The sequence below is a fragment of the Tachyglossus aculeatus genome, chromosome 18 (assembly GCF_015852505.1).
Source record: "Tachyglossus aculeatus isolate mTacAcu1 chromosome 18, mTacAcu1.pri, whole genome shotgun sequence".
Taxonomy (NCBI): domain Eukaryota; kingdom Metazoa; phylum Chordata; class Mammalia; order Monotremata; family Tachyglossidae; genus Tachyglossus; species Tachyglossus aculeatus.
This window is the reverse complement of record NC_052083.1, coordinates 5,807,723-5,832,092: the sequence shown is the minus strand read 5'-3', so window position 1 is coordinate 5,832,092 and position 24,370 is coordinate 5,807,723. Positions and strand designations below refer to the sequence as shown.

Here is a 24,370-nt window from a genome sequence, read left to right as displayed (position 1 = left end):
TATATATCCCATTTTTAGAAAGCTCTAGAGAAAGGGCCTCTGTCACTAACCCCATTGACCATTCATTATTGAATTGTCCTCACTGACCTGTGTCCCGTAAGTTAGATAAGAAAAATGTTCGTATTTATTTGTGTGTGTGTGTATGTGTCAATGAAAGATCTAGCTATATATTGTCTTTCTGCTGAGATTGCTGTTATTTTACAGGTAAAAGAGATTCATTGATGGCTAATGCTAAGGAAGAATTTAACATCTTCAATTAAGCTATGTTAGAGTTTCCCATCTACAAGGTTCATATCACCAGGATTATTACACTGTGCTTTTCAGCCGTGCTTCTCCCTTTTATCTGAGGCAGAATAGAGGGTTTCATGCCTCAGTATTTTTTATGTCTGTATCCCCTGTTAGGATGTCATTATGGGTAGGGAAAGTTTCTCATGCTTCTGTTGTACTTTACCAAGCTCTTAGTACAGTGCATGTGTTCAGTAAATACCTGCACAGCTATTAGTACTGCTCTCTGAAAATCCCCAAATCCATTTTCTTTGTAGATCTTAATTATAGAAATCTCAAACCCACATTAAAAGCCAGGGTAAAAACACATTGACCACAGTGTTTGGGGGATTATTGATTCCATTTACATCTGAAATTCCAGCTATTTTGTAGCTCAAGAATATCAATCTCCAAAATGAACAGGGGGCTGCTATAGTATATACCTCCTCCCCATGACCCCCTAACAAACTTGCAGGATAGGCTGACGGAGTATGGATTTGCAAAGGAGGGAAAATATTCATTTGCGGAGTGAAAAACTAGTACCTGATTTGAGGCAACAATCAATCCAGAGTATTTATTGATTGTCCACTGTGCGGAGCACTGTACTGAGCACTGAAGAAGAGTAAAATAGAATTTGTAGACATGATGCCTGCCCTCAAAGAGCTTACACTCTCATGGCCAGCAGTACCTACAGTTCCAAACTGACCCCTTAATGGTAAACGTGGAGAGTGGGTGGGGGATATGTTGTGCAGCATAAAATATAGTTTGATCTTATTTGTCTCAGCACCTTTGGAAAATAATGCATTGTGTTACCAGCTGGAAGACAGTAATGTTCCTGTCACAAGAAATCCATTTCCATAGCGCTAAACTGCACATATGCTAATCTTTGTGTACACTTACAGTGAATTGTGTGACAGCTCTCCTACAACTGAACCAGCACAAAATGAATAGTGTCAAAATAGTGTGTTGGATTCCAACTGCTCTATGAGCTTTGGAACTAATGCTGAAGTTTGGTGTCTTTAAATATACGTACTCACTTGTACTCACTTGAACTCAGATAATCAGATCGATCTGCTTCCAAGATTTAGACCTTTTTGTATCTGTATTTCAGATAATAGAACTTACCACTTTCAGGCAGAGGACGAGCAGGATTATGTAGCGTAAGTATATATCTAATAATTAGAATCTATATGTAGTGCTTTTCTTCTGAAGTCCAAGTCCTGCCCCATTCTGTTTGTGTGTGTATCCTAAGAAGTAGGTGGTAAGGTGGTGCTATCGCTCCTTTACATGTGGAGAAATTAAGGCTCACAGAGGTCAAGGGCAATTCTCATTCAGTGCCATCTCAAGCCACTTTAAGCAGTGTTCTCTTATTTCAACCGTGTTGACACCTTGGTTTCTGATCAGATAGAGAATCAAAAATTTTTTCCTTTTTTTTTAAAGAAATAGTATTTGTTAAGCCCTTATACCAAGTGCTGGGGTAGATGCAAGCTAACCTGGTTGGACACAGTCCATGCCTCGCATAGGGCTCATAGTCTTAATCCCCATTTTATTGATGAGATAACTGAGGCATGGAGGAGTGAAATGACTTGCCCAGGGTCACATAGCAGATACTTGGAGGAGCCAAGATTAAACCCCAGAACCACATCTCTCCCCTTAACTAGCATTTAGTTCATGAAGGCAAGTTGGCATATCAGAATATGTTTTCTTGGAAAGACCTGAATTATATATTCACTGAGAAATCAGTAATATGCTACCTCTGGTTTTGATAATGTTTTCCACTTTACATACCTCTGAATGGCTGTCTGGTCTCTTTTCTACTTCATCAAAGAAATTACACAAACAAGCATTTTTGGCACATTTATATTCCAAACATTTATTTCTTCAAAGCCTTCACAATTTCATCTTTAGTCTGCCTACATATGGTCTAGAGGAGCAGCATGGCTTAATGGAAAGGGCACAGGCTTGGGAGTCATAGGACGAGGGTTCTAATCCTGGCTCCGCCACTTGTCTGCTGTGTGACCTTGGGTACGTCACTTAACTTCTCTGTGCCTCAGTTACCTCATCTGTAAAACGGGGATTAAAAGTGTGAGACCCTCGTGGGACAACCTGATTAGTTTGTATCTACCCCAGCGCTTAGAACAGTGCTTGGCACATAGTAAGAGCTTGACAAATGCTATAATAATAATAATTATTATTATTATTATCTCCCAGTACTGATGTGAGTCATTCCACCATTTATCAAGTCTGATCAGGGGCAGTCTTTGAGTGTACATAATGAGGCTAAGACAGAAGGTTCCACATGGGCCTTTTTGGTAACATGACCACTCAGGAAAATTTTACCATCAGTGACATCTTCAGGTTCATCTATCGGATGGCTCTGTTTTTGCCAAGCAATTTTCCAAACTGAAAATGTGTTTCAGAACTCTGTTAAACTTTATTAGACAATTCAGGAACTGTGAACTGGTGGATTCAGGTATAGCTATTGTGTGAAAGTGAGAAAAATGCAACATCACCTGTAATAAAACTGCACGTGGTTAATTTTTCCAAGGCACCTTATGATCCCTGTATCACTTGTCAGATGATATCCCAGTATTCTACAAGAATAAAAGCAAATTTCAGTAGTTTATTTTATAAGGTGCTGTGCTTGCCATAGATCTGAGCTTTATTCATTTATAAAAAAAACCTCTCTACACCTTGTAAGTCTTGGGTGCTGCTAGATTTAGTAGTATTAAATTGATTTCTTGGTAATTCCATTTTATCTGTTTAGAAAATGTAAACAAGCATAGTTTACCAACATATGGTCAAATTATACTGCACAAACAATTATTTTCTGGTTTGCAGGCATATGTGTGACATAGATTTGCTGTCATTTCATAAAGAAAATTGTAAATAGGCATGTGTGCCCTGAAATCAGATTTGTTTTATTTTTAAAGAGAAATCATTATGGCATTGGGTCCATTAACTACCAACTGGAGACTCAAGCTCTGCTTCCTTTCTTCACTGACCTCTCCTCTTCAGAACCCTCTTGTTCCATCTCTTTCCTCTTCACTCTATCTCTTCCTTGCCTCCTCTCTTTAAATTGCCAGAAGGTATTTGCACCTTTGCTCAATCTACCCTTTTTACCTTCTTTTTTTTCCTCTGGGGAAATTTTCTTCTGTATGTTACCTATCTTCCATTAGATTGTAAGTTCCTTGTGGACAGGGTGTGTGTCTTTTGCCTCCGTGTGATACTTTCCCAAGAACTTAACTCTGTTATATCGTACTCTCCCAAGCACTAAGTACACAGTGCTCTACACACAGTAAGTGCTCAATAAATAGAATTGATTAACAGTGTGTCACTCAGTAAGCCCTCAGTTTCCCCAGCTATGTTGTTGACCAGAAATCCCTGGCTTTCTAAAAGAAAAAAATCATTTCTGGGTCTTCCCCACTTCTTCCTGTCATTTTGGTTTCTCTTTGTTGCCTTCCAAACATCATTTTTTGCCCCTTTCCTCTTCCTTTTCCTATGGAGAGGATCACAAGTTTCCCTCACAGAGAAATAAGTTCTGGGGTTATTGATATTGATCAGACTCAGTTTCTCGTGATTAAAGGGCCTTGGGGTTGGGGCTCAAAGTTGGAGAGGGCTTCAGACTGCTTAGTTTTTAGGGGTTACATTGAAGCCACTTTTGGACAGGGGGTGATGCTGATCCTTTGATTTACCCAAAGCCACATTTCCATTTTCTTCGGTGCTTCTAGCTAATTTGCCACCCTCCCTGTCCTGATTCTGTCTTCCTCTGTATTCTTCCCTGGCCTGAACTTTGTGCAGCAACTGCAGCATAGGAGTTGCTTTTGATTACTTTTGCCGTGGGAATTTAACTGCCACCAGTCCAATAAATAGTAATTATTGATTGCCGACTCTTGTGAGGAGCATAATACTAAGCACTTGGGAGAGTACAATAGAATTAGTACACAAGATCCCTGCCCTCAACGAACTTATAGTCTAGCAGTAAGAGTGGGTAAACAGCGCCTTTTGAAATGCAAAAGTTATCATCTCAAGCACGTTAGTATAGGAATGCAAACCAATAGCTTAGCATGTCATTGTATTGCTTTTATCAAATAGTGTGTCTTAGTTACAATTAGGTAGACATAAGGACTGCCAAAATGTATTGAATGTGTCCGTTTCTAACCTTTTTGCTTGGAAGTAACTGTGGTTCTTCCTGTAATGATGGTGGGGGGAGAAATGGTTATATAAAATTTGCTCTCAAATTACGTTTGTCTCCACAAACTGAGAAAGGGCTCCACCTGGTGTATTAGATTTGCTCTGTGGGGCCACATATTTTTAGTGTAGAGGTGACATTCAGTTCGAAGACGAATCTGCTGACGATGAGACTGCATCCACGAGTCTCCTTGTCTCTGAAAGAGAATATCTTGCATGCTTGAAAGCAGAAAACATCCCCGGGGAATCTATAAGGGATTTCTTGTGGGTTTTACCTCCAAAGTTTCTGTTCTTGCCTCGTGACTTGCTACTAAAAAATATTTGTGAAATACTGTTTGTCTTAGAATCTCATCTGGGTGTTGATTGGTAAAGCAAAACAAAGGTCAAATCATAAAAAAATATTCATTCACTAACTGAAACTAAACGATTTTCCTAGCCTTGAAAAGATTTTCACAGAGAGGAAGCCAGAAAGCGTAGAGACTGAAACACAATTTATGTTTCTAATTTGCATTCATTCTAAATCTTTGTCTTAGCCATGTATTTTTGAGATGCTCACTTTTTTTCTAAGCCTCCTCAGTTCTTAGCAAACCTTTTCCTTGCTCCACTTGGGTGGATGAACATGTCCATTTTGAGAACACTCCCTTGATTCATGTCCCTTCCAAACCTCTACTCCACTTCTCCACATTTGGTAGTGCCAACTGCCTCCTCTCCAGTAGTTTTTTTAATGGTATTTAAGTGCTTACTATGTACCATGCACTGTACTAAGTAAGCGCTGGGGTAGATACAAGTTAATTAGGTTGGACACAGTCCATGTCCCATGTGAGACTGTCGTAATCCCCAATTTACAGGTGAGGTGACTGAGGCACAGAGAAGTTAAGTGACTTGCCCAAGGTCACAGTGAAGATAAGTGGAGGAGCTGGGGTTAAAAGCAGGTGCTCTAATTCACAGGCCATTCATCTTCTGAGACAGACCGACACAGCCAAACATACACACACTCCTCTCCCTTTCATTTCCTTCCTTCCTTTTCCCCTTCTTCTTCCCCCATCTTCTTGTCCTACACTTTTTTTAATTTGTGCTTTCATGTCAATCTCTTCTGTGTCCTGTTTCTGAGTAGGTTGTTTTTTAAATACTCTGTTGAAAGTTGCTATTTGTAAGTAATTGATTTTTTTCTTGAATGGGAGGAATGTGCTTGGTATTAAAAAAACCCTTGGTATTTTGCCACAGGTGGATATCTGTATTGACCAACAGTAAAGAAGAGGCACTGACCATGGCATTCCAGGGAGAGCAGAGTACAGGGGAAAACAGTCTCGAAGACCTAACCAAAGCCATTATTGATGACATTCAGCGATTCCCAGGCAACGAAGTCTGCTGTGACTGTGGATCCTCAGGTATCCTTTTCTTGTTCTGTCCCCAAGCCTTGCTCTCCACCCACTAATTTCATATTCACAAACTTTCTTCCAAAGCTAGAGGTAACTCTTTGAACTCCTTTTGTAGTTGGTTGGAGAGTTAGTGCTTTGTTTCCTGAAACAGATCTGGCATTTGAAGAGAGTTCCTTTAGCCACAGGGAGAACTGACTAATTCTATTTCAGGGCATTTTCTAGTTGAATAGAAAATTTTGTCCCCATTTTTTTTTTAACCAACACAGTTCCCTTTGAGGGTGTTTTATCCTTTGACAGTGTTGTTATTATTCAGTCATTTAAAACACCATGCTAAGCACTTGCTGATTAACATGAACACCAAATAAGACCGTCCCATAATGGGCTCACAATCAAAATAGAGGAGAAACTTGTAGGACAACCGGGATATAGTATGATTAGCAAGAAAAAGCAGATGGAAATTCAACAATTCAAAATTTTAAATGGTAAAATTCTCAATGATATTGAGAGGGAGCAGATCTTGGGCAGCATATAAATTTGGGCCAGAGAGGTCCTGGTGAGAAACCGTCACTAACTTCCCAACAGTCACTGTTCGTTCATTCATTCATTCAGTTGTATTTATTGAGCGCTTACTGTGTGCAGTACACTGTATTAAGCACTCCTTTCTAAAGTGTCAATCTGCTGAGCTGTCTAGATGGCACTGAGGTGCACTCAGTGTTTTCAGCTGCCCAATTACCTGAGTCACACAAGTGGGAGTGGGCTAACCGGTTGGCTACTGGAGAGAGATTCTCTTTTCTGACATTCCCCGGCTCTCTCTCCGTCCTGAGACTGTATGTGAATGTTTCTGCAGAAACACAGAGGTGGTGTAAGACTGGGGGCCTCTGTTTCCAGGGGAATTGTAGTCTCATTTGGGCCCACATTGGCGAGATACAGACTTGACTGCACCAGTTCACCGATAGTTCATGTAATGCAGGGGCAAACAAGAAAACCTGGAGACTTTCTATTAAGCTTACAGGTTTGAAAGTCCAAATGCGGGTCAAAGATACTGAAATGTCCTCATGGTAGCAAAATGGCTCAGGTCATTTTTATTTGGGGGAAAAATAATGTTCTCTAAATGACTCATTTGCTTGCACTAAAGCTTTCTCATTCTATTTTGTTTAAAATCTTTTCTATAGATCCCACCTGGCTCTCGACAAACCTGGGAATTTTGACCTGTATAGAATGCTCTGGAATCCATAGGGAAATGGGGGTTCATATTTCTCGCATTCAGTCTTTGGAACTAGACAAATTAGGAACTTCTGAGCTCTTGGTGAGTTTTTTTCTGAACTTTGGGATACTATTAGTGCTGAACTTTGCCTCTATAGACGGTCATTCCGTATTCTCCTGTTTGAGGAAAGTTTCTGTCCATTTTATTTTCGAATGGAAGTGGGAAGAGAGGTGAGAAGGGGAGTCGCTTGTCTAGGGAGTGGACATTTTGATCTTGGATTTTAAGCAATCAGTTGGGAGGGTAGCTTGGCCTAATGGGAAAAAGTGTGGGGATGAGAATCAAGACACCTGGGTTCTAATAATAATGATAATAATTGTGGTATTTGTTAAGCGCTTACTGTGTGTCAAGGGCTGTTTTAAGTGCTGGGGTAAGACACAAGTTTATCAGGTCAGATTCTAATCCTGGCTCTGCCCCTGGCCTGCTGTCTAACTTTGTTGGGTTAGGCATTTAACTCTTTTACCTCAGCTTCCTCAACTGTAAATGGGAATAATAATACCTGTCTGCTAATGAGAATAAAAAAGGAGGTAGTTGATTCAACACTTTGGGAAAATAGTGCTACATAAAAAACTTACAGTCCTCTAGACTGTAAACTCCCTTTAGGCAGGGAACATGCCTAGAAATTCTCCTAAGTGCTTAGTATGGTACTCTCTACATAGTAAGAGCTCAATAAATATCATTGACTAAAAAGCAAATTAATTAATTAATATTTAGAAGTAGTAGTGTTAATAATTCTCCTACCAGGATTAAATGGAAGGTAAGTTACCAGTGCATCAATTGCTTGAACTCTCTTTTCATGAGTGAAGACATCTTTCTCTCCCCTTTGAGTTTCAGAAATAGTCATCAGCTAAATTGTTTTGAGAACAGTGAGTGGTTAATCACATTGTAAATTTGCCCTTTGTTTAGACTTCATTTAAAAAGAGCCAGTTGCATCAACTTTCTTCTGGCTTCACATTGAAAGCAGTCATATCTGTGTAATCACAGGCCACCTTAAGAGGAATAAATTTGGCAGAGTGCTTTAGGAAGCCTCCAGCCATAAAATGCTTCTTGGGTGTTTTCCTCCAGAAACTTGTGGCATCTTCGTGTACTCAACATCTCCCCACTGTGAGGTACCACAGCCAGGTCCTGATCCAACGCTTAGAACAGTGCTTGGCACATAGTAAGTGCTTAACAAATATCATAATTATTATTATTATCAGCTTCAAGAAAAATCCCCAGATTTGAAGCCTCCATCAGTTTCTAGCTAGGTTGATTTCACTCTGTCCTGGAGCTAAATAGGAATTTAATGAATTCCAGAGACCTCAACGTCCATGACCTCATTTCCTGAGTTTACTGTCCTCAGTGCCATATTTGATGCCATTAAAAAGCACCACTGTGAAAGAGAGCTATAAACAATTTGGCAGCAAACTGAACTTGTAATTACTTGATGTAACAATATGTCTGCTCTTGCTTTAGCAGTTGAATTATCATTCTGGGCATGCTTCTGGATATATTTGTGCCCCACATTCTTGACTTTAAATCAGATATCACTTTCTACATCCTGTTAAAACAGCAAAAAAGTGATTTTTTTCTCATTCATTTGGGCGTTTCTGTCTACGGGAGACACAACTTCTAGAGTAGGGACAGGGAGCAATTCTGTTAAGCCTGATCAAGTGCAATCTGGAACTGAAATTTGCAATGAAGATCTCAGCAGAGGGGAGTTCTCTCTTTCCTTTAATATCAGGAGTTGCAGGGATAAACAGATGCCCAAACCCAGAAGGAAGTGAAGGGAAGAAAGACATTTTGTTTCTGCTTTATCAAGTTAGAGATGTTTGGTTATGTCTGAGATGTTTTCAGTAGCATTTCTATTTCACTGAATGTGAATAAACTGGTTCCACCTACGAACTAGGTATTTTCAAGGAAATTGGAGTCCTGGGGGATTCCCTTTGTAGAACGTCTCCTAATGTTATATGTGATGATGATGGATTCCCCAGAAAGGAATGATGGATGAATTTCATTCCGGAGACGCCAGGACAGAGGATTTGCACAGAGGAATTTGTTTAGTGCCAGTGACTCACTTTGTCATTCCTGCCAGTCTTGCTCTTCCTGGGGCACAGAGTGCCACAAGCAAGTAGTAAGGCAGGGGTGCCACACATTACAGTGTGCATGTTCAATCTTCACCCACTGTGCACACAGTAAGCGCTCAATAAATACGATTAAATGAATGAATTAGTGAAGGAGCTTGGGCTATTGTAAAAAGCATGGGCCTGGGAGTAAGAGGTCCAGGGATCTAATTCTGGTGCTGCTGTGTGACTAACTTTTCTATGCCTCCGTTTACTCAACTGCAAAAGGGAGATTAAATACCTGTTCTCTCCCTATTTAGATGGCGTGGGACAGGGACTTTGTCCAACCTGATTAATTTGTGTGCACCCCAGCACTTAGAACAGTGTTTGCCACATAGTAAGTGCTTAACAAATACCGTAATAATAATATTAGGTATCTATAGGCAAAATGGGGACCAATGTACAGTGGGTTGTTTTATGGTTTTTGTTAAGCATTTACTATATGCCAGGCACTGAACTAAGATCTGGGGTAGATACAAGTTAATTGGGTTGGACACAGTCCCTGTCCCATGTGGGACTCACAGTCTTAATCCCCATTTTACAGTAGAGGTAACTAAGGTAAAGAAAAGTGAAGTGACTTGCCCAAGGTCACACAACAGACAAGTGGCGGAGCCAGGATTAGGACCCAGGTCATTCTGACCTTCTGCTCTATTCACTAGGCCATGCTGCTTCTCTGAAAGAAACCCAGGGATCATTTGGATGCCTTGTTTTGTCTGGTAACATTATCGGTAGTGTTTATTGAGAGCAAAATGGGCCCATTTGACTTTTACCTCTTTTAACCCTTTTTTATTTCCTTCTGGTGGAGGCTCTTAAGAGCACTGAAGGAGCCCAAAGGGAGAAGCCTATTATTTGTTTATGGTATTTGTTAGTTTACTATGTGTCAGTCACTGTTCTAAGCACTTCCTATCAGGTCAGACACAGTCCATGTCCCACAAGGGACTCACCATCTTAATCCCCATTTCACAAATGAGGCAACTGAGGCACAGAGAAGTGAAATGACCTTCCCTAGGTCACTCAGAAGACAAGGGGTGGAGCCAGGATTAGAACATTAATAATCCACCAGCTGGTTAATATATAACTGAGTGAATACTAATGAAAATGTTCAAAGTTACACTGACTGTGGATTGTAAGGATGTCTGGGTTATGAATTATTATTATTATTATTGTATTTGTTAAGCACTTACTATGTGCCAAGCACTGTTCTAAGCATTGGGGTAGATATAAAGTAGTCAGGTTGTCCTACGTGGGGCTCACAGTCTTTTTATCCCCGTTTTCCAGATGAGGTAACTGAGGCCCAGAGAAATGAAGTGACTTGCCCAAGGTCATACAGCAGACAAGTGGCGGAGATGGAATTAGAACCCATGACCTCCCAACTCTCAGGCCCATGCTCTATCCACTGCACTATGTTGCCTCTCCAGCAGAAATGAATTTTTCTAGTCGTAGAATTGAATTAATGAAGTATCTGAAAGTAGTGGGATAAGGATCTAGCCAGAACATGGTGTAATAGTACGTAAATTGCACTGGCCTTTTTGGAAATTTGTCAGGTTATTGATCTACGTGCTTTTGCTCTTTGCCTACTAATATTAGCATCTCTAACTAAATGTCTATTTGAAAGACTCTGTTTTGAAATGCAGCTAATTCATTTATTCCTGAAGTTGATCATGCAATAAATACTAGTATTTACAGAAGTAATTATGACGATCTTCAGTGCTTTAATTTTGTTAGTCTCTGTGAATCATTGTTTCTCATGTGCTGCCTTGTCTGTGTAAAAGCAGGCTCATTAAAAAAATCAAGGAAAGGAGATATTTGAGATAGTGCAGATTTGTGAAAGTATTATCTTATGTTTTATTTATCTTGCAGCTGGCCAAGAATTTAGGAAACAATAGTTTTAATGAAATCATGGAAGGGAATTTACCCAGTCCCTCGCCAAAGCCCTCTCCTTCAAGTGATATGTAAGTAATTTTCAAATTTAATGTATTTTTTTTTTTTACTTTTTACTTGAGATTCATACTAGACTTTTAACTTTGAGATTAATATGGAAGAAGCAATTTGGCTAAGTAAGAAAAAATACTTTTGTGCTTATGCATGTGGTTTTGAGTGTGAAATTTTTTTTATCCAGATGTGTTTAATTTTTGTAGATTCTTGCAACATCAGAAACAGATAAGAATTCTTATGGAAGCCCTCACCTGTTCTCCCAGTGCATCCCACAAGTTATACCAAGTTGTATATGAGTTATGTCATTGCATAGAATTCATCAAGCTTAGTAAGCACTTAATAAGCAGCTTGGCCCAGTGGAAAGAGCAAGAGCCTGAAAGTCAGAGGACCTGGGCTTTAATCCTGGCTCTACCACTTGTCTGCTGTGTCACCTTGGGCAAATCACTCCACTTCTTTGTGCCTCAATTCCCTTATTTGAAAAAGACTCTGAGCTCCATGGGGGGACAGGGACTCTGTCTGACCTGATTTATCTACTCCAATGCTTGCTTCACTGCTTGACATGTAGTAATTAACAAATACTGTTTTTAAAAATAGCATTAACACCACACTGTGGTTATAGGAAATAAAATAGAGACAAGAGATTTCTTCTTGGTCTTTCCTAACAGCCATCAGAGTTCCCTTTCTTAAAGAGTGTCTTGGGGCCTTTGAGCATTTCCTGATGGGTAGTTGTCATCAAGAAAAGCCAAAACAAAGATTCTTCTGACTACTTGGGACGCTAGTTAAAGTTGTTGTAGCTACAGACCGGTCATAGAAACAGCAGGATGGACATTCCAATCCATCTTGCCCCTGCTTTGGGGTGATGGTAGCTGTCTTGGAAACTGGTCAGGGTTGGATGCTGATATTGACCCTCAAAGGAGACTACAAAGATGTCATTTTCAAGTGTCTGAGCAAGCGTCAATTTGCATGTCCACTCTTCTTTTGAATAGAAATGTACACTAATTCATACTGCAACCTACACTTGTAAATGCAGCTAAAAGCAAATTTGTACCTCAGGTTTTCTGAATACGTCATTGCAGTTGGAAAGACTAATGGATAATTATTATAATGAAAAGTGTTATGGGACTAAAATTACCAGGAGTATTACAGCCAGAGAGCCTGTATTAAAAGCTGTAAGAGAAGAAGCAGATTTCCTGTGACTTGTGCCTTCGGCGAGTTTATGACATTGACACATCTGAGCCACCTCTGGAAAGGAGGGAGAGGTGAAAGGTGATGATGGATGAGAGCCTGAAGGTTTTCTGGAACACGCCTCAGTCTCCCAGGGGTTCAGGACAGGTTACAGCTTGTTGGGTGCTGTAACCAAGAAAGAAAGTAGGCCCAGAACCAGACTTGACCCTTCGTCAGAAATAGAGACATACCAGTAAGGGGAATGGTAATGTTATTTATCATCATCAATGTCATTTAGTTTGTGCAGAACACTGTACTAAATTAAGAAAGTACAGTACAACAGAGCTGGGATACATATTCCCCGCCACAACAAGCTTACAGTCTAGAGGGGGAATTATAGCTTATTATAACAACTTAGTACTTGTGAGCACTCATTCTTCAAGGACAAACCTCGATTTTGTGTCCTATGTTTGGGTTTGGAAGTTAGTAAAGTCTCACCAAGAAGTCATTCTATGATTACATAGCTAGTGTTCCTACTCTCCAGCAGGTAACTTCGCTTGCTCAAACCTTTGAATCCAGTTCTTTCATTTTATTTTAGGACTGCACGGAAAGAATATATCACTGCAAAATATGTAGATCATAAATTTTCCAGAAAGACCTGCTCATCTTCCACTGCTAAATTGAATGAATTACTTGAGGCCATTCGATCAAAAGATTTACTTGCCCTACTTCAAGTCTATTCAGAGGGAGTAGAGTTAATGGAACCACTCCTGGAACCTGGACAGGTAAAGACCCTTGTTAAAATATATAAAATAACACTTCCCTCTGTGCAAGAAGAGATGTCCCTTGAGTGTGGCAGAAGGACTAGTAAATGTTAAGTTGATAATTATTTGCCTTTCTTTCCACGCTGCAGGAGTCAGGGGAAACAGCTCTTCATTTAGCCGTCCGAACTGCTGATCACGCATCTCTCCATTTGGTTGACTTCCTTGTGCAGAACTGGTATGAATTGTTTCTGTATTATTAGATAAAGTATTGTTGTTGTTGTTGTTATTTTTATTGAATGTCACTGGATGCAATGCCCAGTACTAAGTGCTGGGGAAGTATAAAATAAGCAACTGACGCAATCTGTACTTCAAGGACCTTACAGTCTAATACATACATAAAAGTATTTACTAACAGAGTAATCAAAATACTTGAATGTACATTTGAATGAGTGTGTATTTACACATAAGTGCTGAGCATGATTTAAGTGCATAAATGCTGGAGAATTACACTATGTGAATTCTTTATTAATCAACTACAGTATTTTAGTAATTCAGGAGTAATAGTACTGGTGTTAATCAATCCATGTAATATCTAGACTTTAAACTCGTTGTGGTCAGGGAGCTTATCTGCAAACTCTGCTTTAGTGTACTCTCCCAAGTACTTTAGTGTAGTGCTCTGCACGCAGTAAGCACTCAACAAATAGTTGATTTTTTTGAGCACTTTTTGTGTGCAGAGCACGGTACTAAGCACTAGAGAGAGTACAATAGAGTAGGTAGGTGCAGTCCCTGCCCTAAAGGATCTTAAAATTTAACAGGGAAAACAGAGATTAATATTAATTACCAGTAGGAGAAGCAGCAAAATGTATGGATATGTACATCAGTGCTCTGGAGGATATTTGGTCTTGTGGTATTTTGGGAGCATAAGTGTTTAAAGAGCATGGGCTTGGGAGTCTGAGGACCAGGGATCTATTCCTGGCTCTGTCATTTGCCCAGTGCTGTGTGACCTTGGGCAAGTCTCTTTACTTCTCTGTGCCTCAGTTTCCTCATCTATAAAATGGGGATTCAATGTGTGTTTTCCCTCCTCTTAGATTGTGAGCTCTTCTGAGGACAAGGATGATGTTCCACCATATATTCTTGTATCTATCCTATTGCTTAGCCATCAGTCAGTCAATCAAAAGTATTTATTGAGTGCATACTGTGTGCAGAACATTGTACTAAGTTCTTAATATATGCCATCATTATCATTCTTAGTATTAAAATCCTTTGAATACTTTTCTATTCTCTCCTCATTTCCAGTGGGAACTTAGATAAACAGACTGCTTTGGGAAATACAGTTTTGCACTACTGCAGTATGTATAACAAGCCCGAATGTTTGAAACTCCTTCTGAGGGGCAAACCAACTGTTGATATAGGTAAGAATGCATCCCATCACTTTACTGGAAAGATTTGTTCTTCAGGAAGCAAAGTAAGAGAATCTGGAAAATTTTCTATTTTAGTTTTAAGTACTTCTTGCTTTGTTTTCTTTTAAAGTGGTTTTGGGAAAAAATTACAAGTGTATTGATCTTTTTTGTCATTTTTAGTGAATCAACTTGGAGAAACAGCGCTGGACACGGCAAAGAGACTGAAAACCACTCAGTGTGAAGATTTGGTAAGAAAGAAATGAGGCTGGCAGATTTTATTGAGATTCACTCATCACATTTATTGTATTAAGTAGCCGAACACAAACCACCCAATCTACACTGTAGGGGTCAGAACCTTTCTTCATTAAAAGTTTGGATATATAGGTTTAATACTAACCATGGCATTAAGGGCTAGGGCAGATACAGGGTTATTAAATCAGACACAGATCGTGTCCCACACAAGGCTCACAATCTGAGAGATGGGGAGAGGCTGGCATCTTATCCCCATTGTACAAATGGGGAAACTGAAGCCCAGAGAGGTTATGTGAGATGCCTAAGGATATCCAGCAGTCCAGTGGCAGAGTTAGGACTAGAACTGAGATCACCTGAATCCATTTTCCTTTTCCATTAGCGCATGCTACTTTTCTAAAGGCATCTTTTAAAAACATTCCCTAGTAGTATTAATCAGTCAATCAGTCATATTTATTGAGTACTTACTGTGTTCAGAGCACTGTACTAAGTGCTTGGGAGAGTACTTGGTAGGGTGGTAGACACATTCCCTGCCCACAGAGAGTTAGTAGTCTTATTACAAAAGGCTCACAACTTTAATGCAAATTAGTGAGGGCTTGCTTTATTGCATTGTCCTTGCACTTTTCATCATAAATAGAAGCACAGTGATTGAAATTTTAAAATGTTTTGCTTAATATTACCAACAATCACCTTCCAATTCCCTTTCTGGGTTGGGTAAGAGTCAGTAACCCGAGCTTTGTGTCCAGCAGTTCCTCCTTCACTGCTTCTGCCCCAGTCTCATTGGGGATTTGGGATTCTGAGGCTGTAGTAAGAGTGAATGGATGTGTATGGACGAGAGCAACGTCACTTTGTTCTCTTCAGCTCTCACAGGCCAAGGCAGGAAAGTTAAATCCACACGTCCACGTTGAGTATGAATGGAATCTTCGACAGGAGGAGATGGATGAGAGCGATGATGATCTGGATGATAAGGTAGGTTTGGATGCCTGACGGTAGATTTCCATTGCCCCTCAAATTTCCCCTTGCACTGCAATGTGTCCTGCAGGCCAGAACATAAAATGTGAGACATTTTAGGCTTTTTCTTTTGGTCTTTTTTGGCAGGGTAAGGGAAAAGAAGGGATGAAGTAGAATTTTCATTTTGGCCACCATTTGAAAGTGATGCTTATGTGTTGGTCTTTTTGGTCTCTCAGTGAACCTAAGGATAAGATTAGGAAGAACACTACTTCAGATGGAGATTTTTGAAATTCAGTTATTATCCATCAATTATGCTGTCATTCAGATTAGCCCAGATCCATAGCTGCAGTACCTGAGGAACCTAGTCTGTATGGAAAAGCATCAGATTGCAGGTGATTTGGATAATTTTTTAAATGCCAGAGTTATTTCAGTATTAATTAAATGGTTACTATATGCCCAGCACTGTGCTAATCACTGGAGTAGATGCAAGATGATCAGATTGGACAGTCTCAACTGCAGACAGGAATCACAACCTAAGAGGTAGGGAGAACATACTTAATACATTTTCTTTAAGCTAATGATGCTCAGTTCCACAAAGCCTTCGTTGCTAGGGCACTGGTGAGTGTGAGATGGAATACTGAAATGTCCTAAGCTGGTAGGTGTTTGTAGCTGACCAGAGTTTTTTTTTTAACAGATCTGCCACATGAACTGAAGTTAACTCTTAACAATGACAACCACTATGGCTTTATTATTATTAAAATTTATTAATAATAACTATTAGCACAAGGTACTTACTCTGGGCCAAGTACCATATTAAGCACTGGGGCAGATATAAGATAATCAAATCAGTCTGAGGGAGGTTGAATGATGTACCCCATTCCAAGATGAGGAACATGAGGTACTGAGAAATTAAGTGACTTGTCCAAGGTCACATAATAGATAAATGACAGAGCAGTGGCTAGAATCCACTGCTCCTGACTCCCATCTGTGCTCTTTCTACTAGATTTGAAACTAGACAGGCTTGAGAGCATTATGGAAATTGTCCCTTTATTGTTTTTTAATTCTTTCATTCTTGCCTGATTGTATAAAGTCACGTGGAGAGGAAAGGCTTTGAGAAGGTAGAAGAATTGACAGTAACTAAAATCAGAGAGAAAAAGGGTTGGGAGGTGAACCTTAATTAGGGCAGGTAAATGGAAAAGTCACCCTGAATACTCACCAGAAAATATTTGTGGTGTCTGCTAAGCACTTTCTGTGTGCCAAGACCCATGCTGGGGGTATTTACAGAGCTAGCAATTGAAGAGGTAGGGAAAGCAAGTACCTTATCCCTATTTTGCATATGGGGAAACTAATGCCCCGAGATGGTAAGTGACTCTCCCAAGGTTACCTAGCTGTCCAGTGGCAGAGCTGGGGGACCAGAGCCATTTTTAAAGCTGCATGAGATGTGTGTGCATTCTGTTCATCTGCTAACTTTGATTTCTGTGACTCCTAAGCTTGAGGGAGACCAAACGTAGGGTGTGTGAGAGTGACATCCCTTATGTTAAGGTCGCATAAGTGGGTTACTAAATAGTTTCCCCACTTTGCTCCATAGCCCAGTCCAATCAAGAAAGAACGTTCTCCAAGGCCCCAGAGCTTCTGCCATTCTTCCAGTATCTCCCCACAAGACAAGCTGACGCTGCCTGGATTCAGTACTCCAAGGGAGAAGCAGAGACTCTCCCACGGAACCTTCAGCAGTCAGATCTTTGCCTCCACCAGCACAGACTCCCCGACATCGCCAACAAATGATGCCCCACCTCTGCCCCCCAGGAATGCTGGAAAAGGTAACTGCTCTGATGTGCCATCTGCCTTCTAAAAGTTGTTACAGAGACTATAATCCAAAACATGTTCTTCTCCTCGACTTTCGTGGTTTCCCCCATCGCAAGACTTTTCCATTTTTCTCTCCAGCTTCCTGGGCACATCCGTTTCCGAAACTGAACCCTTCCGCAGGCTAGAACCGTCCCCCAGTGGAAGACAATTTAAGTTTCTTTGGGTACTAAGACACCATTTGGAGAAGTCTATCTCTGATAGGGCTTACACAGTACCCTCTGCCCCATAAATGTGGTTGGCCTCAGCTGATGGCTGTGACCTTTGTTTTCTGAGAGTAATTTGTTCAACTTTGTTCACAGTCAAATCAGGGACATAATAATCATGATTAGCTTGGAAGTCAGCTCAGCTATGCTCCCAAACATAAATCTTCCTTCCTTCTTAATTGTGGCCACACCAGTGCAGTCCAGATGTGACTGGTTTGGTAACTTTGAACTGCCCCTAAAAAATTGAGCCAATATTCTAGCCTTAAACGTTAAGTTTAAAGTTTAGAATAGATTCTGAGAATTTCCTGCTCTAAAAAGAGAGTGTCTCCTTATCCCCTTGATAATCCCCAGGTATCCTGTGGAGATTGTCAATCGTATTTCTTGAGTGCTTACTGTGTGCAGAGTGCTGTACTAAACTCTTGGAAGAATACAGTTTAACAGAGTTGGTAGACACATTCCCTGTCCACAAAGAGCTCAGTCAATCCTTAAGCAAAAAGTACTGTTTATTGAACTCCTATTGTGTGCATAATACCCTACTAATTAGAAGGGCTTCAGTCTGCTTGGGGAGACATGCAGAAAGAAGAAGAGGAAAAGAAAGATGTAGATGAATAAGTGCTTACATAGCAAGGGGTTGAGACTAGGCTTTCTATCCCCAAACACCTAGGTGTAACACCTAGTAATAATAATAATAGTAATTATGGTATTTGTTAAATATTTACTTGATGTCCATCACTCTACTAAGAACTGGGGGAGAAAAAAGATAATCAGGTTGGACATTGTCCCTGTCCCACATGGGACTAACAATCTAGACAGGAGGGAGAACTGGTATTGAATCCCCATTTTGCAGATGAGAAAACTGAGGACTAGTGACTTGCCCAAGATCTCAAAGTAGGCAAGTGGTGAAACCAGAATTAGAACCCAGGACCTCTGACTCCCAGGCCCGCGGTCTTTCCACTAGGCCGTGCTCGTTCTCTAGGTACCCTTTGCTTGTCTAGACATCCTGTGGATCATAATTTTGATAATCTCTAGGAAACAAATACTTCCAAGGAGCCATTGACAAGGATATTGATAACTGGGGTTTTAGAACATATTGTGTGAGAACAGTTGATGCTTTGTGGGCAGAAATTCTCACCTTTCTGAACACTTTTTCACATCCGTTTTGTACAAACAAAAGCATTGACATGAAAATACAATCTCTTTTAGCACATTCTGTTTCTATAGCTCATTCTCCACTGGTAGTTGTCACCCTCTATGACAACAAGTATTTCCCCAGCAAATGGCTGGGGGTGCAGTGGTTATAGAAGATAATGACTTCAGGGTAGAAGGAACAGAAAAATAGAAAGGAATCAGTGAAGTAGAACACTTGCTCTGTAAAGAAAATTGTGGAAAGACACAAAGTTTAGAAAGATTTTAGTGGCATTTCAGCTGTCTCATTAAAATTCAAGGAGTTGACTTTCATTAACGTCAGTCAAAACCCAATTGTGTTGCACTGATTCATCGTTCTGAGTCAGGGCAATTCAAGGAAATGAAGAATCCCGAGGACAGAAGTAGATGACATGTAATGTTTTTTGGAGACTATTGTACAAAGAGGCATTTTACTAATTAACCATTAGTAACCATTAACCATTTAATTAACCATTTTAAGTTGAAAAAGGAATTTCTATGATTTGCACAACACTACTGACTCTGATTCCTGTGCTCAAGGTAGTGAAGCCTCTGAACTCCTCTGAGCTGAGCGTTCTTCGATCCCTCATTTTCTGGTTCTGATCGGTTTGGGGAGGGGTGGTCATTTGATGAAGGTTTTCTCAGCTTCAGGGTTAGCTTTACCCTCGCGCACATTGATTCTCCTTCTGCTCTTGATTGCCAGGGAGTGGGATGTCTGCTTTGTGAACCATCTGCAGTAGAGCTGGTGGGGTTGCCTTGCTTTTCCTCCATTATTCGTCCACTGAGTCCATCACTCTTGACCCTCCTCAGATCCTCTGCCCAGGACCACTGCATCCCTCCTCTCCGGGCCCCTCCTAACATCCAAGCTGATCCCTAAATCACCATCCACCACTGCCCCGAATGCCACACAAGCCACCTCCCTGTTTTGTAGCCCTTTTCCTCCCCCCTCTCCTCCGAACCCTATTTCTCCTCTCAATTAATACAGAAAAGGATTAATGCACGTTTTTGGAAATGCCATGAGGCCGAAGTCTTTTTAACTTGTATCTCCTACTGGGATAATTATGGGGCCGCTTCCTTAAAACAATTAATTGCCAGCAGAAACACATTTTTTGACGTCCTTTAAAAAAAAAAAAAACCCCAAGCCACTGGTACCCCTTTCCTATAATTTCAAACTTTAGGAGTTGAGTTCAGCTGGATTTAAAGAATCAAGACATCAGAAATTTTGCAGACAGATTTTTATCCGAGTCCATTTTCATAATTGTCCCCCTCCTCTGTTAGCAAGGTTGTGTAAGTGTTCTGCATTCCATTGTCTTAGCTTTCATGATAGTTAAATGGACTTTTTTTTTGAAAGCGAGGGGCAGAAGAGGAGGAAGAATCTTCCTAAGTATGTGAAGGCGGACCAGGCTGGCATCAAAAGAGAGCAATTATGTGACTCATCCCTTACTTTGAAAATATTTTATACTGGCATCGTTCTTCACATATTGATAGCTTTACAGTTTCCTGTTTTTTGTCATGAAGGAATTGACTGTTTCAGTAGCCCAGGCAGGCTTCCTGTGTGCTCTTTTTTCCTGTGAATTGGGTGTAGAATTTTGCCTGTTTTTATCAGCTTCCCTGAATTCAGTTTGAAATGCTGATGAATAAGCTATTCAAGCAGGCTTATTGGAAAATAATGTTATCTTTGTATTTTGCATAGCATATCTCATGAGGATCCATAGAAGCACTCATATAAGTCACCTGATCTAGAGGCAAAAGGATCAAGGAAATCCTGATTGTGCTCTTTGGCCTACACTAATATTCTGCAACACTTGAGTAATTGTGAGAGACACAACCTGCCTAATTCCACCAATCTTGGTATTTTTCTGTCAGCCATCCCTGAATTTTGTTGTGCTGAGAAAAATGCCAAAAGGAAGAAATGTAGAAAACAAATACTGAAGTATGATTCTAGAGTTCAGATTATTTTTAATAGTCATTTTTTTAAAGGACCAAAACAGGGAGATTTTCAGTAACTTCTCCAGGGATTTCAGAGAAGCTGTATCAGTTTCAGTTGGTAACCTACAAGACACTATGATTTAAAGTAAAATCTGTAACTTTCAAAATATTTTACGATGGCCTTTATATTCTAAAGGTAATTAGCTTTAAATACTCTCCCAAGCGTATTTAAGAAGAAACAGTGTTGCCTAATGGAAAGAACATGGACCTGGGAGTAGAAGGGCCTGAGTTCTAATTCCAGCTACACTGTCTATGCTATGTGACCATGGGCAAGTCAGTTTATTTCTCTGTGCCTCAGTTTCCTCATCTGTAAAATGGGGATTCAATAACTGTTCTCTCCCCTGTCTAGACTGTGTTTCCCATGTGGGCTAGGGATGTGTCCAACCTGATTGACTTGTATCTACTCCAGTGCTTAGTACAGTGCTTGGTGCATAGTAAGCACTTAACAATTATCACACTTATTATGTGCAAAACTATACAAAGTGCTAGAGAAGTTAAAAGTTAATCATAATTATTATAGTAAGAAGTACTTCATTTGATCGTATTTATTGAGTGCTCACTGTGTGCAGAGCACTGTACTAAGTGCTTGGAAAGTACAATTCGGCAACATATAGAGACAATCCCTACCCAACAACGAGCTCCCAGTCTAGAAGAGGGGAGACAGACAACAAAACAAAAGTAGACAGGTATCGGTAGCATCAAAATAAATAAGTACTGTGCCCACGGAAGGTACTTAGTAAATACTTTTGATCGAATAACAAATAGAGCCTCTCCCACTCGTGAGGGCAAGACAGGAGCCAGAAGTGTGTGCATCTCTGTTGAGGAGTACACCTGAACACAAACTGGTCTATTGTTCATAATTATCATGAACTATTGTTATATTATTATTATTATTATTAAACACAAACACAAACTGGTCTATTGTTCATAATTATCATGAACTATTGTTATTATTATATTATTATTTATTCTGGGCCTCAAAAGTTCCTTTTTAAACTCCATGGAGGAGTGAATTAAATTTCAGGTAGTGACTAGAGTCTTTAGAGTACTCGCATGACTGGTCTGAAATAAACATTAGGTCTGGCAATGTGGACATCAGAGTTAGAAGCAAAAAAGACCTTACCTTTTCCCCATCCTTACCTCACACTTGAGGAGACTACAGGGACTTGACAAGCCACTAGGAATCAACTGACCGTGCTCCTGCCGCCTGGCATTATTTAGCAGTATTGGGGCAGTGCCCTGATTTCGTTCTCTTCCTCAGTTCCAGATGTAATACTGAGGAAGAACCTTGAACCCAATTTTCCCCAGTGACTTTTTTTGTCAGCTTAAGTTCGAGAAAAAAGATCACCTTTCCCTTGCTCACACACAGAATCCACGAGCCAATCAGTTGAAAATATATCAAATACCCACAGTGGGGGAAAAAAGTGCCTTTTTTCATCTCCCATATCTTAAAAAGTTAGTGAATTTATTGTTTTCCTATGACACAGAGGTTATGGTCTTGTGAAACCCTACATTTTGAAAACCTCACAGTGTAGTTGTGTCCATTTCTTCCAACACTGTGGGCATGTGGGCATTTGTTTCTTCTGACATGTTGTCGCTCTGTAGCCAGGCAGCTCAGGTTGCCGGATAGAAGTTCCCTAATTTCCCAACAGCGATTTAGCCAAACCTCATATAGTAAAAGCATGTGTTATGGCCAAACTGAGGTCACTACTCTTTAAAGCTTTATCATTTTAAAACAAGATACCGTTAATTAAAAATTAAAATTCAGTCTCTTTTACATAAATAGCTTTGATTTTCTGTACGGTAATAATAATAATGGTATTTGTGTTAAGTGTTTACTCTGTGCTAAGCACTGGGGTAGATAATCGACCTGAGCCACATGGAACTCACATTATAAGTAGGAGGGTGCACAGGTATTGAATCCCCATTTTGCAGATGAGGGAACTGAGGCACAGAGAGGTTTAAGTGTCTTGTTCAAGGTCACACAGCAGGCTCATGCTGACACAGTGGAGCTGGGATTACAACCCAAGTGACCTGGCTCTTTCCACTAGGCCACGCTGCTTGCTCTTTGTTAAAAGATGAATATGTATGTAATTTTTATAAAACATCAGTTTTAGTCATTTGCTTTCGAAGATGCAGTTCAGTGCTTATTCCACTGTTTTAAATTGGACTGATGGCACTGTTCACGTCACTTGTTCTGAGTCTTATGAGTGGTGCAAAGTCACAGGATGGAGGAACTCATCCTTTGAGGCAGGAGAAGGACTGCAAGCTATGAATGGCCAGTAAACGTGCTTTTCAGGGTTGGGGAAAAATTGAAATACTTTTCTGGTCAGCAGTCATTAACAATGGTGTATTACTTTCCTTCCAGTACCTGTTCTTCCATTGGTGCTGCCGTATCTCTCATTCTGTGGTAAAAATGCATACATACCTCAGCGTTTCTTCTAGATGGTGACAGCAGCTTTGCATGTCGTGGCTGGTACACAAACTAACTCATAGGTTCTGCACTAATTTGCCTAAAAGCCATACTGTGTCAAACCTGATCACCGCAGGCTTATTAACTCTTTTAAACTAATCTTAAGAGCTGGCTGGTAGTACGGTTGAATGAATTTAGTTTCTAACTGATTATGTAAATTGTTGTAAGCCAGTATGAGCATTAAGGGGATTTCTCAATTTCCTTTCTATGTTATTATTATTTTATTATTCCATTAAAGAGAATTAGACAGTGCTGACCACTTAGTTGATTTAGCCTTGTGGCCTCCCAAAGATACATATTTGATTCAAAGCCCAGGCACTTCTGCCAGAACATGACATGTGAAGCAAACGGGAAATAGGGGAATGCAGTATTTTTTACCCCAAGGTGAATTGGCTTCCTATGTGCTAAGCACTGTGCGGAAGAAGGCAGTGGTAAACTATTTCTGTATCTTTACCAAGAGAACTCTATGGATACACATACCAGAAAGACTTTATGACAGAAGATGGGACGTTCTAAAGAGGGTAGGTCCATGGAGTCACTGTGGGTCGGAAACGACTCATTTCCATTTGAAGGAGCATTGGGGTAGGTAAAAAGCTGATCTGACAGACATAGTCATTCATTCATTCATTCAATGGTATTTATTGAGCGCTTACTGTGTGCAGAGCACTGTACTAAGCGCTTGGGAAGTACAAGTTGGCAACATATAGAGATGGTCCCTACCCAGCAGTGGGCTCACAGTCTAGAAGGGGGAGGCAGACAACAAAACAAAACATGTGGACAGGTGTCAAGTCATCAGAATAAATAGAAATAAAGCCAGATGCACATCATTAACAAAATAAATAGAATAGTAAATATGTACAAGTAAAATAAAGTAATAAATCAAGCAATCAATCAATCATATTTATTGAGCACTTACTGTGTGCAGAGCACTGTGCCAAGTGCTTGGGAAGTACAAGTTGGCAACATATAGAGATGGTTCCTACCCAACAGTGGGCTCACAGTCTAGGAGGGGGAGACA

At 40.2% G+C, this 24,370-nt stretch overlaps 1 protein-coding gene across 3 annotated transcripts in view; it reads left to right on the top strand.

Annotated features, from left to right (window-relative positions):
- The window catches only part of ASAP1 (ArfGAP with SH3 domain, ankyrin repeat and PH domain 1), a 202,503-nt gene that overhangs the window by 159,476 nt on the left and 18,657 nt on the right, over positions 1 to 24,370 (top strand). For 2 of the 3 annotated variants that reach the window (XM_038760066.1, XM_038760065.1), the window contains 11 exons: positions 1,376 to 1,424; positions 5,680 to 5,843; positions 7,007 to 7,140; positions 11,058 to 11,149; positions 12,895 to 13,081; positions 13,210 to 13,295; positions 14,357 to 14,472; positions 14,641 to 14,708; positions 15,571 to 15,678; positions 17,249 to 17,477; positions 23,248 to 23,289. In XM_038760066.1, the coding sequence (XP_038615994.1) occupies positions 1,376 to 1,424; positions 5,680 to 5,843; positions 7,007 to 7,140; positions 11,058 to 11,149; positions 12,895 to 13,081; positions 13,210 to 13,295; positions 14,357 to 14,472; positions 14,641 to 14,708; positions 15,571 to 15,678; positions 17,249 to 17,477; positions 23,248 to 23,289 (1,275 nt within the window). The remainder of the gene's footprint in view (positions 1 to 1,375; positions 1,425 to 5,679; positions 5,844 to 7,006; positions 7,141 to 11,057; positions 11,150 to 12,894; positions 13,082 to 13,209; positions 13,296 to 14,356; positions 14,473 to 14,640; positions 14,709 to 15,570; positions 15,679 to 17,248; positions 17,478 to 23,247; positions 23,290 to 24,370) is intronic. The other variant, XM_038760067.1, reaches the window with a different exon arrangement.